The 16382-nt window shown below is 37.0% G+C and overlaps 1 protein-coding gene across 3 annotated transcripts in view; it reads right to left on the reverse strand.

Moving 5' to 3' along the window:
* KCNJ6 (potassium inwardly rectifying channel subfamily J member 6) overlaps positions 1–16382 on the reverse strand; it is a 172925-nt gene that overhangs the window by 110187 nt on the left and 46356 nt on the right. For all 3 annotated transcript variants that reach the window (XM_051644169.1, XM_051644170.1, XM_051644171.1), the window contains exon 2: positions 9619–9667. In XM_051644169.1, coding sequence (XP_051500129.1) covers positions 9619–9643 — 25 coding nt within the window. In that variant the 5' untranslated portion in view covers positions 9644–9667. The remainder of the gene's footprint in view (positions 1–9618; positions 9668–16382) is intronic.

Below are 16382 nucleotides of genomic sequence, written 5' to 3' on the forward strand. Positions count from 1 at the left end.
GTCCCCACATTAGCTGGGTGAGGAAGAACCCAGCTGGGAAAGGACAGGGCACAGTGAAAGCCCTTGTACCAGTGGCCAGTGACTCTTACCAGCATCAGAATTGTCATGGGGTTTCTGTTTTTTTGTAAGCTGCTACCTGGACTTCGGGAATTTGATAGACTCTCTAAGGTCTCAGGACCAAACAGGAATAGCTTTGTAGCCATGCTTAGAGCTCAGACGGGCACACTGCATGAAAAGGTTCCCCAACCCTAAAACAATAGGAAGACAGGGAAAGCTATAACTGCTGAGAGGCACTCTTAATGTGGGGCTACTGGTGGGGATAGTATTAGGTAGTGTTAACAGGTTATGAAGAGGGAGAGAGAAATCAAGCAGACTGATGTCTTTTTGCATAGTCTTTACTAATTAATGAATCACTTCCTTCTAACCTTCCTCCTAGTGGATCATGTCCTTCTAACTCTTTAATATTTTAATATCTGAGTTCCTAAAGTGCATGTTTGTAGCCCACCAGCCCACCTCTACCAGGATTTTTTAAAAACTCTTTATCTACTCCATAGTATTTTGTGGCAAAGTGTTCCATAGGCTGCATGCTTTATGAAAAGTATTTCCTCAGATGTGATGGCATTAAGGTTTACTGATATCTGTCTTTTGCCATCTCCCCTCTCCACAATTGGTGCTATCAGGAAGGGCAAGGAGAAATACATCTATCTAAAGTTCTATTCCATCCACTGATCAGCTGAGCTGAAATTACTTGTGTGCATCCTGAGGAAACACAGGATTTTATTTTGGATTAATATTGATTCTGATGAGTTAACATAGCTCAACAATGGTCAGGTGCGATGTAAATCATTAAGCCAAACTAAGAATACAAAGTGAAGTTTGAACTCCCACTCCAATATTGAGTGGAAGAATTCCAGATGAAAGTTAATATGCCAATGCAAGAGCTAGGCTTCTCAAAGTAACTTTGCTGCTTCTGTGTAGAGAGCAAAAAAACCCCACCACATTTCTTAAGCATTTCTTTTTAATTGCCAATTAGGAGAGTACGAGCTGCATACCTGCATTTGCTGCTAATCCAAGTTTGCAGTTTAACCATGAGGTGATTCGAGAGGGGTTCAGCAAGCTGGCAAATATTTGAAGAGGAGAGAAGAATTATTTACAGGAGGGATGATAATAGGAAGAAGGATCAATCTCTCATTGTGTGGCAGAATTTCATGCCAGGGACATTGCTAACAGTGAGAATCAGCAGGTGCAGACAACTGCATCCTCTCTTTTCTGTAGAGAGATGTGCCTGAGATATGCCTGGGTTCAGGCTGCAAGGGAACAATCCTGAAGTCTGGGACAGACTGATGTTGGGCTGCAGAACAGCCCAGTTGCACAGTCACTGCTCCCCCTGCATCTGGATTCAGTGCTGCAATGACTCAAAGGAGGACAGGTCTTACAGATGTCTTGCTTCTTGCTGGTTTATCTTTTAACAGCTCTCTCACTGTTGGCAATGACTCTCACTGGAGTCTTTTCTGTTGTCTCCTCCATGTAGTTCAAGATATTTTATAGTAAAAGGAATAGCATTAAGTACAGCTGGAAGAGCCCGAGCTATGAATGCAGGCAGTGCTTCAGAAATAATACACTTCGAATTAATGTGTTCTGTGAACAAGAGAGAGTTTGACTTGTAGGCATCATGTTGCATGTAATATGTTTAATATATTCCCTGTTACCCCCTATTAAAGGTTTCATGAGCAATGGAGGTAACTGAAAAATATAGGGAGAACATAGTTTATCTTTAGGGATTGATTTAATACCTGATTATAAGGCTTTTAAACAACATCTGTCAAAAATACCATTATAACACCTTTCTCTCATTGTTTGTGTTGAATAATGCAACTCAGCCCTTTTTCCAGTGAAGTGTGACATTTCTCTTTCACATCAAATAGTTTATTCTACCATGTTCTTTGATATTTCCCACTCATTGATTCTGGATACCTTTGCAACTCATTTTCAAAGTCTAAGGGTCTCACAATGCAGTACATTTATGGTACTACCTGTTCAACAGCTGTTCTTGTACATCTCAGATACCTTTTTTTTTTTTCTTCTAGATTGTTTTTCCCTTAACTGCTGACCAGCATTCTTTGCTACTCATCATGCTGTGCTTATTTCGTGAACTCAAATCCATTATGGTCTCTTATCTGCTTGATCGCTCAATAAGCCTGATCCAGGCCAGACAGTTTTCTACAGCTTGCAGAAACGTTGATCCTGTTTTTCACCATTTAATTGAACTCATCTGCTCTCTGTGAAGACAATTGAGTAGACATGTTTCATGACTATATTATCCTTAGTGAATATGAACTTCCTGCTCTTTACATACACAGTGTGGGTTTTTATTCAGTACTGCATACTGCTCACTTCTCCAACTGAAGTCCATGGTTGGTTAGCACTTTTGGAAGTTTTAAGTGCATGTTAAATAAATATAGGAAATGATCTGCATTAGAAGAGCATTAAAATTGTGAAGCTAAGCCCCAAATGTATGGAAACAGACAGTTAAGAGTGCAATGCCAACTGGCCCAGATGTGAACACACCCATATTATTAAGGGTTGAATGAGAAAACGTTGTCTCAAAAAAGGCCTTAACCACCTAACTGATGTTTTTGGCAATTCAGTCCCTTACTGAGGTCCTCAAAAACTGGTGCTTAACTCTGAAGTTATTTCTGCTTTCAATATGAAATTTCTACATGTGCTTAGACTAATTTTGGTCATGGCCAGAAACCAAACCTCTAAAGACTGTCTTGGACCTAAACATATCTCCTACCAGGTTTCATATGGATTCACAATTTTGCCCTACTGCTGATCAGAAGATGTTATTGCAATACTGTGGATTGGGTTCATAGAAAGGAGGGCTGAGAGAAGCTGTGAAGGTGTTTTATGTCATACCTTTGTTTCTAGAACACTTAGATTCAGTATAGAAGTTGAGTGTTTGCTCTGGGAAGCATACGAATGAACGAAAACCCCTGCTATGCTGTGCTGTGGGCCATGGCAATGCAAAAGAAGGGCACTGAGAATTCCTAAATAGTTTCAGAGTGATTGTAGCCTCTGTTTTAGAAATGTGTGATCCCAAGCTAATAAAAGTAAGGGAAGTATTGAAACACACACCCACCATGGAAAATTGTAACCTCAACAGAATAAATGTTAAAGGTGTAAGTAGCAGGAAACCCCGTGTTTCAGTCAGAAGTGATACAGTGTAGCCTATATGTACTCACTGTTCCTAACTAGAAATAAATAAATAAATAAATTACTGCATTCATAATTCAGCACTTGGTTACCTTATCCTCCATATTTTGAGTTTAATGTTCACAGAGACTTTAGCTTAGTGAAGAAGTATTAGCACTGCTATCAAGATTTAATATGTTTTTTAAAAATCTGTGCTTCTGAAATAATATGACTATATGAGAGTCTTGGTTTTCATTTGAGGAAAAACACTTGGTTTTCATTTGGGAAAAAACACTTCTATCACTCACACTTGTGGAGAGAAATTAAAGAAAATATCTTTAAAAGCTCAGAGAATGCAAAGCAAATACACGTCATTGTATAATGATGACTGAAAACCCTGTCAATCAGCTTCCTGATTAAGACAAGTTTCTTTTGTTTCTTATTGCATATATAAGTCCACAGTTCTTCTAAATCCCTGCTATTGTATCAGTGAAATAATATAACTTCTTGCTTTCTTGCATAATGAACTCCTGTTTTAGAATTTCATTCTTCTTTCAAAACCTGACCTTTACCACAAAGAATAGGCTGTACTTTCATTTAATGATAATGGTATTGTTCTCTCTGTTCTTTTCATTATATGCATCAGCTAATTTCTGCTGAAATAACAACAGTAACAACCACAACAACTATAACTTTCTGTTTCCTTGTAATTTAAATTTGGCCAAAAAAATTATGGAGTTAATTTTGAAATAAATGTTATTAACCTACATATACAGTATCAAATCAACAGCAATTAGATATTCCACTTAAAAAATTTATCTCTATGGCTTAATATTTACCATAAAAATACTCCTCTAGAAATAATGGTCACAACAGAACCTTCTTTTTACTGAAAAGTAAGAGATTATGAAAATATACATTGTGGGAAAACCAGCCTTCCTATCTTGCTTTTGGCTGCCCTTATAAAAAGAAGAACCATAAAAGAATAACTGAGTGTCTTGAAAAGAAATGCCTCTTACTTCCTCAAGCATAGGGAAATGCATTTCTTGAATGAATTTTCAAAATGTTTTGGAGTTTTTGCACTTGAAATTTGCAATGTAAAAATCTGCTCTTTCTAACAAATTGATGGCACTTGGTATCAGTGAAAAATGTTCACCTGGATATTTGTACTTAAAAATGCTTTCTGAGACAGGAGCATTAGTGTTCTAGACTGATGAGATGGAAACTCAGGCTTTAGGATCAGTTCTTCAAAGTCCTGATTCTGCATATGCACAACTGGTGCATTTGCATAAAATAGCATTTATGCATGGACCACCAACTTGTGATGTGACAGTAAAAAAGTTATATTTCTGAACAAAAGACAAAGATAAAAGGTGTAGTACTGGGGGGTTGGGCGGGGGGAGGGAGCTGAAATTGAAAGGCCACAATATCCTATAGCAAGAGAAAGTATAAGTATGTATTTACTGTAACATACCATTCTTTTTCTTATATGTCACAAAACAATAACTCAGAATAATTAGAACTGTTCAAAAAATTCCAGACTAGTCTAGCACACACAAATCTGAAAATGCTGTGACTTTAAAGTAACTTGAAGTAGAAGCATTTTTCTCTTTATAAACCCTCTCTGCAACTACAAGAGACCAACAGGGATACTTCAGATTCAAACACTGGAGACAGGAAAGAGTTTTTGGGAAAAGCACTCCACCACAAACCAGATCTCTCCTAGGGTTTGTCTGCTCCTGAAATTCTTTCAAGTTAGCTTGATTTCATCCCCCCACTCCCCCCTGAGTAAAATTAATGGCTTTCATAATTTAGATGTTTTTGTCTGGAGTTGTCAGTAGTCATTATTTCACTGCTTTTGGAAGTACTATACAGATATTTGGAGTACACATTCTTGTAACAAATGAAGGAACATCCTTATTTTAAACCAACTCTTGTGCCCTTGGCTGTCCTCATGCAGGCATATCATATGGCTTAACTGGGAAGCAGAATGAACATGACTGTTTACTGATGGGCCTCTACTGCAGGAGAACATCTTAATTGGGTGTCACTTCTCTATTTAAATGCTCTAGGGCAGCAAACCATGTACATTTTTTATTCTAGCCTGTAGCAAGTTCACTCTACTCATGTCAAGCATTGATTATGCTGCAGTCAACATATGACTATGCTTCTGCACAATTCAGAACTGAGACCTTGGACTTCTTTGTTACCTTAGGGAGAAGAGTTTGTACTAACTCATCCGTACACCAGGGACCTGGAGTCCTCAGAACTCAGTCTGGATGAAAGGCAAGTGACACATTCATATTCTCATTTGCTCTTCAGCACAGAGCACACCTCTAGCAGGGCTTTTAGAAATATCAACACTGAGGAGAGTTTTGCAGGTGCTATGGAAGTTGATGACCCATCATGTTGCTGTTCTGGTTTTGGCTGGAATAATTTAGGCTCGGGTAGAACTAATTTTCATATTAATAGCTAGACTAGCTCTATGTTTTGGCTTTGGTATGGAGTTTGATATGAGAATAATACTGATAGTACACTGATGATTTTAGTTGTTTCTAAGAGATCAAGGAACCCTTGTTTTGCTAGTGCATGGGTGCACAAGAAGATGTGAGGGTGCATAACCAGAACAACAGATCAGGGATATTCCATACCGTATGACATCATGCTTGGCATATAAAGCTGGGGAAAGAAGAAAGGGAAGGACTTTTGGAGTTACAGTGCTTTTGTCTTCTGAAGTAACCACTAAGCATGATGGAGCCCTTCTGTCCCGGGGATGACTGAACACCTGCCTGCTGGTGTGAAGTAGTGAATTAATTTATTGTTCCGTTTTGCTTGTGTGTATGGTTTTTGCTTTACCTATTCAGCTGCCTTTATATCAACCAGCAAATTTTCTCGCTTTTACTCTTCCAATTCTCTCCCCCATCCCAACAAAGGGGAGTGAGCAAGCGGCTGTGTGGGGCTCAGTTTCCAGCTGGGGTTAAACCATGACAGTTCCAAAAGAAGCAACCAGCTTAGCCCCTGACATAAGGTAGGCATCCTACACATGCCAATTAGGGGTTGTGATGTAGACAGCTTGCTTTCACCCAAGGCAGTTCAGGAACATGTTACACAACTTGACTAGTTAGATAGCAGAAGGAAAAACTGCAGGACCAGAGAGAAAATTAATTATAGTATCATAACATTGGACCCTAACAGGACTTTTCTGAAGTACTATCAAGGCATCATCATATCTGGCTACCCTCTAAAGGTCTCGTAATAATTCTCATTCTTCAGAGTTTTCAAAATGGTGATCATTCCTGAGGACTGAATAGTTTTGGTACAGGATATTCCTCTGAATAACTAGTTTTCATATTGGCCAAATATATCTGGTTGAACATCTGATACCTTCCTGTACTGCTTAATATTTGCTTTTCTATCTTGCTTCCTGTGCTTTAGCTATTAGCAGGTAATATGATGGCAACATTTTAGTTAAAAATGACCACCAGTGAATGGGAAGCATGAGAACAACAGGAACAGAAGAAAACAATAAAACATAAGGAAAATAATTTCATTCCTGGTTTCATTTATATGCTCAGCTTTTAAGTGATCTTAGATTATATGAAGTAAATTGCCCAACTCAGGCTATAAAGAAATTTCAAAATGCATATGGATTTTAAGGCATTATAAAGAAATTCTTGGACAGCTCCCTGGGGCTCAATGTAATGATGGTGGCTTTCTATTAATTCTATGCAAGTGCTGTAAAATGATAACTTGGGTTTTATTTGGTATGCATTTCTCCTTCTATACCAGCTCTAAGGGACTATCCCAAAAAATTCAGCACAACATCTCTTTCTAGTTTGCACTGAAACTGTGATATTAAAAAGATTTTCTGACTCACTTTTTTTTTTTTTAAGCTTTAAGGCAGACAGTGCTCTCAAAACGCACAAGTACCAGGCACTGTCATGATACCTCATATCTTTCCATCATCATAAAAGTCATCTAGAAGTAGGACAGAAAGTATTAAATATTTTTTTTCCTTACCAGTCTTCCCTACAATGTGACAGATCCTTTGCAAATGCAAACACAAAATGTGTATTTCTGTGCAGACTGTTATCCCTTGCTGGCAAAGATAATAGACTTGGAACAACTACTGCAACAGTGTTCTTTCAGTCTTCCTCTTAGCATGCAATGTAATGTGAATCTCAGATATGGGGGTTTTCATACTGCAGGAAAAGATATGTTTTTGGAGGAGGAGCAGAGAGCAGTGCTTGGTAAGTTCATCAGAGCACTTTGACAAAGAGAAAAAGATAGATCAGTAGAGGGAAGGTGACAGACTTTTTCTGGAACTAAGCAAAGATATGAACAGATGAAAGAGACAAGAAGCAAAAATCTTGGGTGAAATGGAAGGCAGATAATAATTTTGTTATATTGGTACCATGATCTAGTCATGTCTAAGGCTTTTTACACCCTCTAAAGCCTCAAAGGCCTTTCTTTATTTTCTTGCTTATGAGAAAAAGGACCTGCAGTCCAAACCACTGAGACCCAGCTGATACCAGCATGTTTCTTCCCGATCCCATTTATTTCCTGTTTATGTGCACTAGCTTAAAAATGAGCACTGTGTTAATTTTGTTCACTAAGAATTTTCTTTCCAGGTTGCAACACACATTATGGTTTCTTAAAAATATTCTAAAATGTCATCAAATAATCTTAAAATTTCATAAAAAACTTCCATGAAGTATGAACAAATCCTCATACAAAGCAGCAGTGAATCCTTGTAGGAAGCATTCTTAAAGAAGCCAAATAAAACTAATTTTCAAGACAAACACAAATCCTAAGGGAACTGAACAGTTCAATTGAGCTTATACTCCAGATGAGTTATAAAGTTTCATGTAGGCACCTCCTCTCACTCTTCAGACGATTCAGAAAGTCTGCTTGCTTTCCTGTAACACTTTCTGATGAGATTCCTTTGCTTTTTTTCAGAAAGGTTGTGTAAACCCCAGCAACTACCTAATGCACAGGGCAGATACTAATTATCTACTCCCACCTTTGATAGTATGTTCCTCCACAGTTCCACCCATCTCTCACCCATCCATCAAGACATAATTATATAGTATGCAGTAAACACCAGAGAAGTGGTGGGGTCACAGGATGTTTCTAGAATTACATGGTATGTCCACAGAGATTAACAGAGAAAAAGAACCATTCTTTATAGCAGAGGGTTTCTCTAGGTTCTGGTATCATTGTCTTTTTGGGCCTTGTTAAAGTATAATGTTGGCCTTTCCACTGTTAGCACCTAGGCTGTGCTGCACAATGAAGAAATATGTCTTCCTACTTATGAATACTGCAGGTACTGCTCATAGCTCTAAAAATTGAAAATCTCGTCTATGTATCTTCCTTGGAAACCTGAATTTTGCCAGGTCTTGAGAGCAACTTTTTATCATATAACTTGTTTCTGATAGGCAAATAATTGTTTATAGGTAGTAGTGGTGACTCTGCCCTGCAATGGCATATGTAAGAGATACAGAAAATGATTTCAAAAGGAAGCAAATTGAACTTGGAGAGCAAAAAGGAAGGGAAGTGCTGCCCTAGAAACAGTCCTTCTGTACACAAATAGAAAATAAAAAAATGACTGGAAACAACTTTCTAATGTAAATGAGTCTTACGCATATCTGTGTTTCTGTCTCTGGTTAAGCAAAGTGAAAGACTTCTCCTTTCTAAAGTTAATTTATTTAAGTTTGCATAGACTGTAGAGCTAGATACGTTTTGGTAAAGAGATAGTGGTTTGCCAGGATCTCATCTTAAATTGTCTCCAATACTTGTCTAGAAATAGATTATCCAGCCTGAGTGTTTCAGCTACAGGTGTTGATAAACACTACTCTTTTATCTAGATCCCAGATTATGGCAGAAGTGCTATTTCCTCTTGGTTACATATTTAAGACAATGCACACTTCTTAGAAATGAGTAAAATCAATGGAAAGCTTCCTAGGCATATGTCTGGGCACAATTCCTCTTGGATTAATCTGGCACAGGTGACAATCCTAAATACTGCTACTGGATTTAGTGCAGTCTTTTGTGAGCTTGTGAAGGAATGTATGCACTAATCTGAATCAAGTAAATTAGACACGTGTTAAATCTGCAAGGAGTTACATTCTATTTAAATAAAAGTCAGACTCATGAAGTCAACCACGTAGTAGCTACTATGCCAGATTTTTGTCCAAATACAGGTGATTTAAATAGTGCATGAAGAAAATAGCAGTCCTTGTTTAGGGAATTCCTTTTTTTTTTTTTTTTTTTTCCTTTTTAGGAATGGAATGATTTATGATGAAGTTAGGAGTGCTGAATGAGATCCCTGAATGCAAGCACTATTTTCTGGTTTTGTTGCATCATGTAAGCGAGGGGGACAGATGGAAAAAGAAGGTGGTTAAACTTCCTATTTGTACTCACTCATTGACTCTGTCAATTTGGCCATCTCTTTTTCTCTTTTGGACTTCTCCTGGGGGAACAGACAAAATAAAAAAACAAACATATATACATGTTACATAAATACAAATATACTTGAGTGCAAGTGGCAATTAGAGGGAAGGACATTAATTCTTTATGTATTTCTACTGTATCTAGAAATTTAACTTTACTTCTCGATAGTCTTCACCTTTGAGGCTTTTTTCTTGTAGTCTCTGGATTTTGTCAACTATGAAGTGTGAAACTTGTATTCATTTCTCTGTTTATGTGTATGCATGTGTATTTAGTTGGAGTAATTTAACTTATACAATCAAAGTGATAACAGAGGAGGAAATCTTTCTCGGTTTTGTGTTTTGCACTAAAATTTGCAAGTGTGTTAGGATCTCCTGACGTAGGATGTGGAAACGACCACCCCACAAACCAGACATACTGAAGGAAAGAAAGCACAAATTTAGAAATAAATACATTTCAGATGGAAGATGAAGTGAGTGGTATGGCACTGGGTCTGACACTGAAGTGAACTGACTGAAATATGGCTTCATTTATTTCTTTCATACATGAGGGACTCCCAATCACACCTGCTTGTCTTCATCGGTTGCTTTTTGGCATAATTTTTAAAATATAACTTTGTTTTCCTGTTTCGTATACTTGTGGTAACTGTGTAACTGAGCCTGTTTTGACAGAAAGCTTGGTCAACTAAGAGCCCTTGGATTTGGTGGAATTCCCCTGAGCAGGGACCAATGCCCCCAGTGCCTCAGCCAAAACAACAGAGGCTGGGTCCAATCTCTTGGCCCAAAGAGCCAGAGTCTGGGATGAATTAAAACACCCAGCACTTCAAAACTTTACAAACTCTAACTAGCTGGTTTTGAGAAGATGCAGTGAGGCTGCTCTCTCTTTCTTATCACAGTACTGGCTTGTGTTTGGTGCAAAAAAATCTAAAAGAAATATTTTCTGTACCAAATACACTATTACCTGCACTTCAGAAAGCTAGACTTCAGCTGACAAAAAGCTCACATTTCATAGTAATAGAAAGCACGGGAATGCATGAATGCTTCACAACTGTATGCATACCCCTTAGAGAATTCATATTAAGAGAAAGGTTTAAGGTTATGTCCTGAATCTGTGGTGAGGTTAATGCCCTAAGTCATGCGGATAATGTAGCATTCAGCATCAGATTCATGCGTTACTATGAAAGAAAAAAAGGAGTAAGAAAGACATACCACAGGAGTGCAGGTTTGTTTTGGTTTTGTTTTTTTAAAAAGAAAAAAAATAGAAAAGTCCTGAGTCCTGTATGGCAATTTCTTGCATGGTATTAATCATCAAACGAAAACACAGCACTGTGGAAATCATCAGTAATTTGTGTCCACATTGCTTTATAATGTGACCTTAAAACACCTCCTTCCACTAGAGAACTTAGAGTTTATCAGGAACGAACAGTTGGGGAAGATAAATGTCGAACACTGCAGATGGAAGGCTGGATTTATTAGACTAATAACAAGCTGTGATTTTAAATATTAATACTTTGCTCTTGCATATATTAAATACTTTTTACTAATGATAAGTTCTATCGTAAGGACAGAGCAGACTAGAATGTCATTTCCTTTTAAAGTGAAAATATTAAAAATAATATACAAGTAGAAAGTTTTATGTTTTTGAGTCTCTGAGTTCTGCTATCAAATATTTGTTTTGAAGAAGCTGGTAAATGCAAACACTAACAGAGTGTACTTTTTCCTCTAGCAATTACTTGAGACCACTGGAATGTGATTTTGAGTATAGACTTACAGCAGAGTAAGACTTCCTTTCTTTCTTTTTGTTGTTGTTGTTCTTGTTTGTTTTTAGTTTGTTTTACTTCCATTTTTTGTTGTTGTCTGGTGGGTTTTTTTTGGGTTTTTTTGTAAAGAAACAACCTACACAGTGTTTCATTTCAGGAAAGAACTCCTGTTTAAGAGCAGGCTGTGGTAGTATTCCCTCTTGAGATTACTGGGTAAACAAGAATTAACACTTCAGAAAGGACATCAAGAAAAGCAGGCCTTACTTTTTTATCTCTCCTAACACAATGAGGCTCATTTTTATTTTTATTTTTTTTGTAGCTCTGTAGTCAGTGTGGAATGATTTGAATCCCTGGGCTGTTACTGATAGTGTACCTGTTCTGAGGACAGGAACCCAAATCTTTCACAATTTCAGGGAAGCAGCAGAGACAGACTCTGTTTTTGTAAGAGACTGGTTTTTATGACGACATGTGCTACCTTTACATACTTGTGTGAGATGGCTACCATCTTTCTGGCTGCACAAAAACCAATAAAACCTGCTCTTTGTATTTTAAATGATGTGCATGTACAGTGCAATGATACATAATATTGTTGTGATGCAAGACGAGACTTATGAAATGCAAATTGGTATGCGAAGCATGCCAACTTCAACTAGTAAAAATGGCTATTTAACATGCTTCTTTGTACTTTTTGCATTGCTGGTGAGGTCTTCCATTCAGCTGCGCTACAAACTCTTTTCCAGTGGAGCCACTTTATTTTTTTTCTTTTCCCTTTAGCTATGTGCCTAGCCTTGGTTCACTTTGAAGAGTTTGACACTCTTGTGAAATGTAAACACTATCATAAACTCGCGGTGATTTCTCTTGCTGAACAGCCAGATAGATTGGAAGGCAATTCCATTATATAAGCTCCCTTAAGGCAAACAAAGAGCTGATGAATCTTACAGTGTCTCCAGATTGTGGTGTCTTGATTTGCACTGAATTTAATCTCAAATTACTATCATGTTTTCGCAACATTCATGTGTTTAGTATGTTGCTCTTAGTGCCAACACAGTGGCCAAACAGTGTGGCCTTCACATCACTCTTTCACTTCTTGGCCAAAGAAAATCTATCACCTTTGTATAAAGCTGTCCTTGCCTAATTTCCCATGTGGCAGGGTGTGCCACAAGTTCTGTCAAAGGATGCAGGAGAAGATGTCAATAGCACCAACTGTTAGTGCATATTTTCAGCGTCATACCTGAACAGGGAGTGAAAATTGCATAAAATTCCTCATGGAAGCCAAAACATGGAGAACCTAGATCACTTGCCTTGTAAGAAAAAATTCTTGGGCAAGAAAATGTATGATCTTCCTGTAATTTTTCTGAGAGAAGGACACGGGCACATCCTGTAGCTTCCTGTTCAATGGCTGTTTGCTTCAGCTGGCACAAATTGATAAGATCATTATCTTTGCTTGTCTGTTTACTGCAAGGCTGAAACTTCTCTTGTACTTTTGCCAGTTTATAGGTGCAGAGCTGTGCTGACATGCTAGGAACCTATTGAACTAATCTGTGACTTCAGTTAAAATTTCTAATAATATTTCATCTGTCCTCTACTGGCTGAGCTACAGATCGGAACTCAAATACATTCACTTTTTGTGAATTTTTTGTTATTTTTGAAAGTAGCAAATTCCTAGTAATTTTGTTGATACTTCCTTTAAGGCAATAGCTAGTAAATCACTAAATGCAAATTCAATGAGCAAGAAGCAAAGACCTTTTCTGAAATTCTAGATAGAGTAATCTCTGGGCTATCTCAAATTACTTTTCAAGGTACATGGAAATGGTGTTGTGTTTGAAACACTACTAAATGAGAAGAATAGATTTTAATTTTACATAATGCCTTTATACTCATGACATCCTCAAATGCTTTACAGTAATGAATTAGATACTGCTTGTTAGGCAATGATGTGTAGGCAAATGCAGTACTCTCGAAGAGTTTTTTAATAATAGCCGATACTCAGCTCCCTAAAACATAGCATATTTTAGGTGGAGGGGATTGTTGGAAGGAGTCAGAGATCTTCGTTTTGAAAAACACTACAGGAACTTTCATTTTTATCTGGACACATATCCTAAAAAGGGAAAAAATAGAGTATTACCCCATTTTTAAGACCTCTGGCAATGACTTGTGCTGTACTATTGCATTTTACTATTACTAAAACTTAAACTGTATGTAAGACCTGCCTAGATTTATGTGAGCTGTTTTTTATGCCTCTTTGACCCACAGCTAAAAAATAGTGTGTATCATGTTTATTTTTATTATTCTGTCTTGTCCATCCCAAGAAATATCATTGGTCACCCCTGCTTGTTTTGTCTTTTCTTCTGGAATTAACTCTTCTGGAATTTCTTCTGGAATTAATTCTTCTGGAATTAATTGGGGTAGGGACTGTAATGACTATATCTGTGCAGGACCCAGCACTGGCATCTCAAGCAAATTGGCTTCATCCTCAGCTCCAAAGGTGAGAATACCAGCAAGTCATTTGCATTCCCTTGCAGTGATCCCAGCATTTGAATGGATAAGAATACATTTTAGAGGACTATCCTGTACTTGGCACAAGAGATTTCAATTTACATCAGTTGGGATGAGCTTAAAATACAGTATTTGAATCAATGGAGTGAGCAGAGCTTATTGAGGGTGTACCTTAGCTGGGTTCACAGGCGTTACCCAGCAGAAAGGGTAAGTATGGCTTGTTAATGTGTTCAGATGTCATAAAGCACTCTTGGTAGTTTTGATGTAAGATGCCTTACACGGACAAAATTTGCATTGACAGCAGGAGGAACTGAATCTATTTCTCTGGGTTCTAGAATATAGTTTTTACATTTAACATCATAGTTTTTAGTTAACTTACTTACTCATCATTCACACTTCGTCTCTGAAGTATGTATGGAAAAATGGTTTTTTTCCAGGCAGAAAATCAAGCAGGAATTCTAAAGAAGCTTGTCAGCTTCCCTCAGATTCAAACCACAAAGCACAGAGTTGTGTATTAAATCCATTGCAAATACATTTTTATTCTCTAACTAGGAAGATCAAATATTCACATATTAAGCAGTGGGGATGGCATGTGGAGGATAGGAAAACTTTCTAGGAACAGAAGCAGCATAAACAAATGTTACTTACTTGAATCTGCCAGAACAGAAATAAATAAAAAATGTTTGAACAAGATAAAGAGAAAAAATAATCTGAGAGTTTGCAGGAGAGAGAGTACTCATATCTATGAAACTATCAATCCAAAAAAGATAGAAAGACTTTATAAGACTTTATATTTTTGACATTTTAAATAACATCTAAGCTGTAGCAGGTTTTAAATTTTTCGTAAGTAGCCTAAAGAACTTCACATTTTTAAACTATTAAAATTGATTGCAGACAACATTAATCTAAAAAAAAAAATATTAATATTAAAACATCCTAACTTTGGCAGCAAACTCAGAACTACAGGCATTTAAGTATCCTTAATTTTTTGTAGAAAGAGTGGCAGAAGGTGGTGAGTATTTTATGAACAATTCTGTTTTACATTTTTATGCTGTTCAACACTTGTTGCTTCTGCTGTCAGATGTACGGGTCACTTCAGCAGTAATATGAAATAGCCATTAAGGAGCCACTTCGAACATTACACAGTGATAATTTGATAAATAAATATTTTATGTATCTAAAAGACCAAAGATGGGACTTAAGTAATGTGGTATTTTTACAGGATTAAAGGCAGTATATTTTCTTAGTCTTTGTGCTCTAAAAGGTGCAGTATATAAGCTTAATTTTAATCTCCCATTACAAAGACCCTACAGAATGTCTGATCGCTTGTTTGATTCCCTCAGGTCCCAGTAAAAAGACACCTCTTCTAAGACAACGAGTTGGGTTTACTAAACACGACAAGAGTTTCCACTTCTGTACTTTGACAGCCAATGAACTATATGAACCGCTTGCTTTTTAGAAGCTCACCTTCGGTGTTCTAACAAATTATGGATTAAGGTAATTTCAATGGAGTATTTAAGTCTGACATACAACATTTCTAGCCTACATTGTGGAACTAAGCAAGTGTAAATATAAACTGAAAATTGAGAGCAATATCCTGGCAAGAAAGTAATGTACTGATGTTATTCTAAAAAGCTTGGAAAGCTTTTTACCTAGGGCTGTTAAGAGTACATTAGAAAACCAGCGTAAATTATATCTCAGGAAATGTTCTTCAAGACAGAGTGGATAATCTTACATATGCTTTGTCATATAAATCTCCAAACTGCAGGTAAGGTTGCTGTGTACAATTAATGCATGGTGAAAAGCTCTATAATCAGTGGAAATGTTCTTACCAATTTCAAAACTTTGGATAGAATTCTTAAGAAACTACTATTTTCCTTTTTAGGGCATAATTCACAAATATATTCTGAATAACAATAGAAGAAATGTAAGTTACCTTGAGATACCAGCAGCTACTTTATTTTTAAAAGTAGAAAGGATTACAAAACAGGAGATTCATTATAGAAAAGAGACTTAAAAATGCTTATCTAGTCTTTTCAGCTGTTAATAATACATACTTAGATTTTCATGAAGTTGTTGCTTCTGTGCCCACCAAAGGGAAAATCTCAACTGGTTGGTTGTATTCTTATAGCACTAAATTCCAAATTTCAGTAAGAATCACTTAAAGAATATTTATAAACTGGGGATTTCACAGTTTACAGATAGAAGCATGCCTGAAGTAATTTAGAAGCCATTATTTAAACTATTTAAGAGAATAACGATCACATAAAACGTGCCTTTTTTTACTACTTGTCTTCGTGTATTGTAAAAATAACTCATAACCAAATAGAACAGATTAACCATTTCAAAACAGAACCCTAACACCTTCTTCACCTCTGTCTTTGCCAGTGCTATTGAGTCCCAGGCCCTCGGAACAAAAGTCCAGGTTGATGCAGATACTGACCCACCGTCAATGAAGGAAGATTTGGTGTGTCAACTATTA

This window comes from Apus apus, chromosome 1 (genome assembly GCF_020740795.1).
Source record: "Apus apus isolate bApuApu2 chromosome 1, bApuApu2.pri.cur, whole genome shotgun sequence".
In the NCBI taxonomy this organism is placed as follows: domain Eukaryota; kingdom Metazoa; phylum Chordata; class Aves; order Apodiformes; family Apodidae; genus Apus; species Apus apus.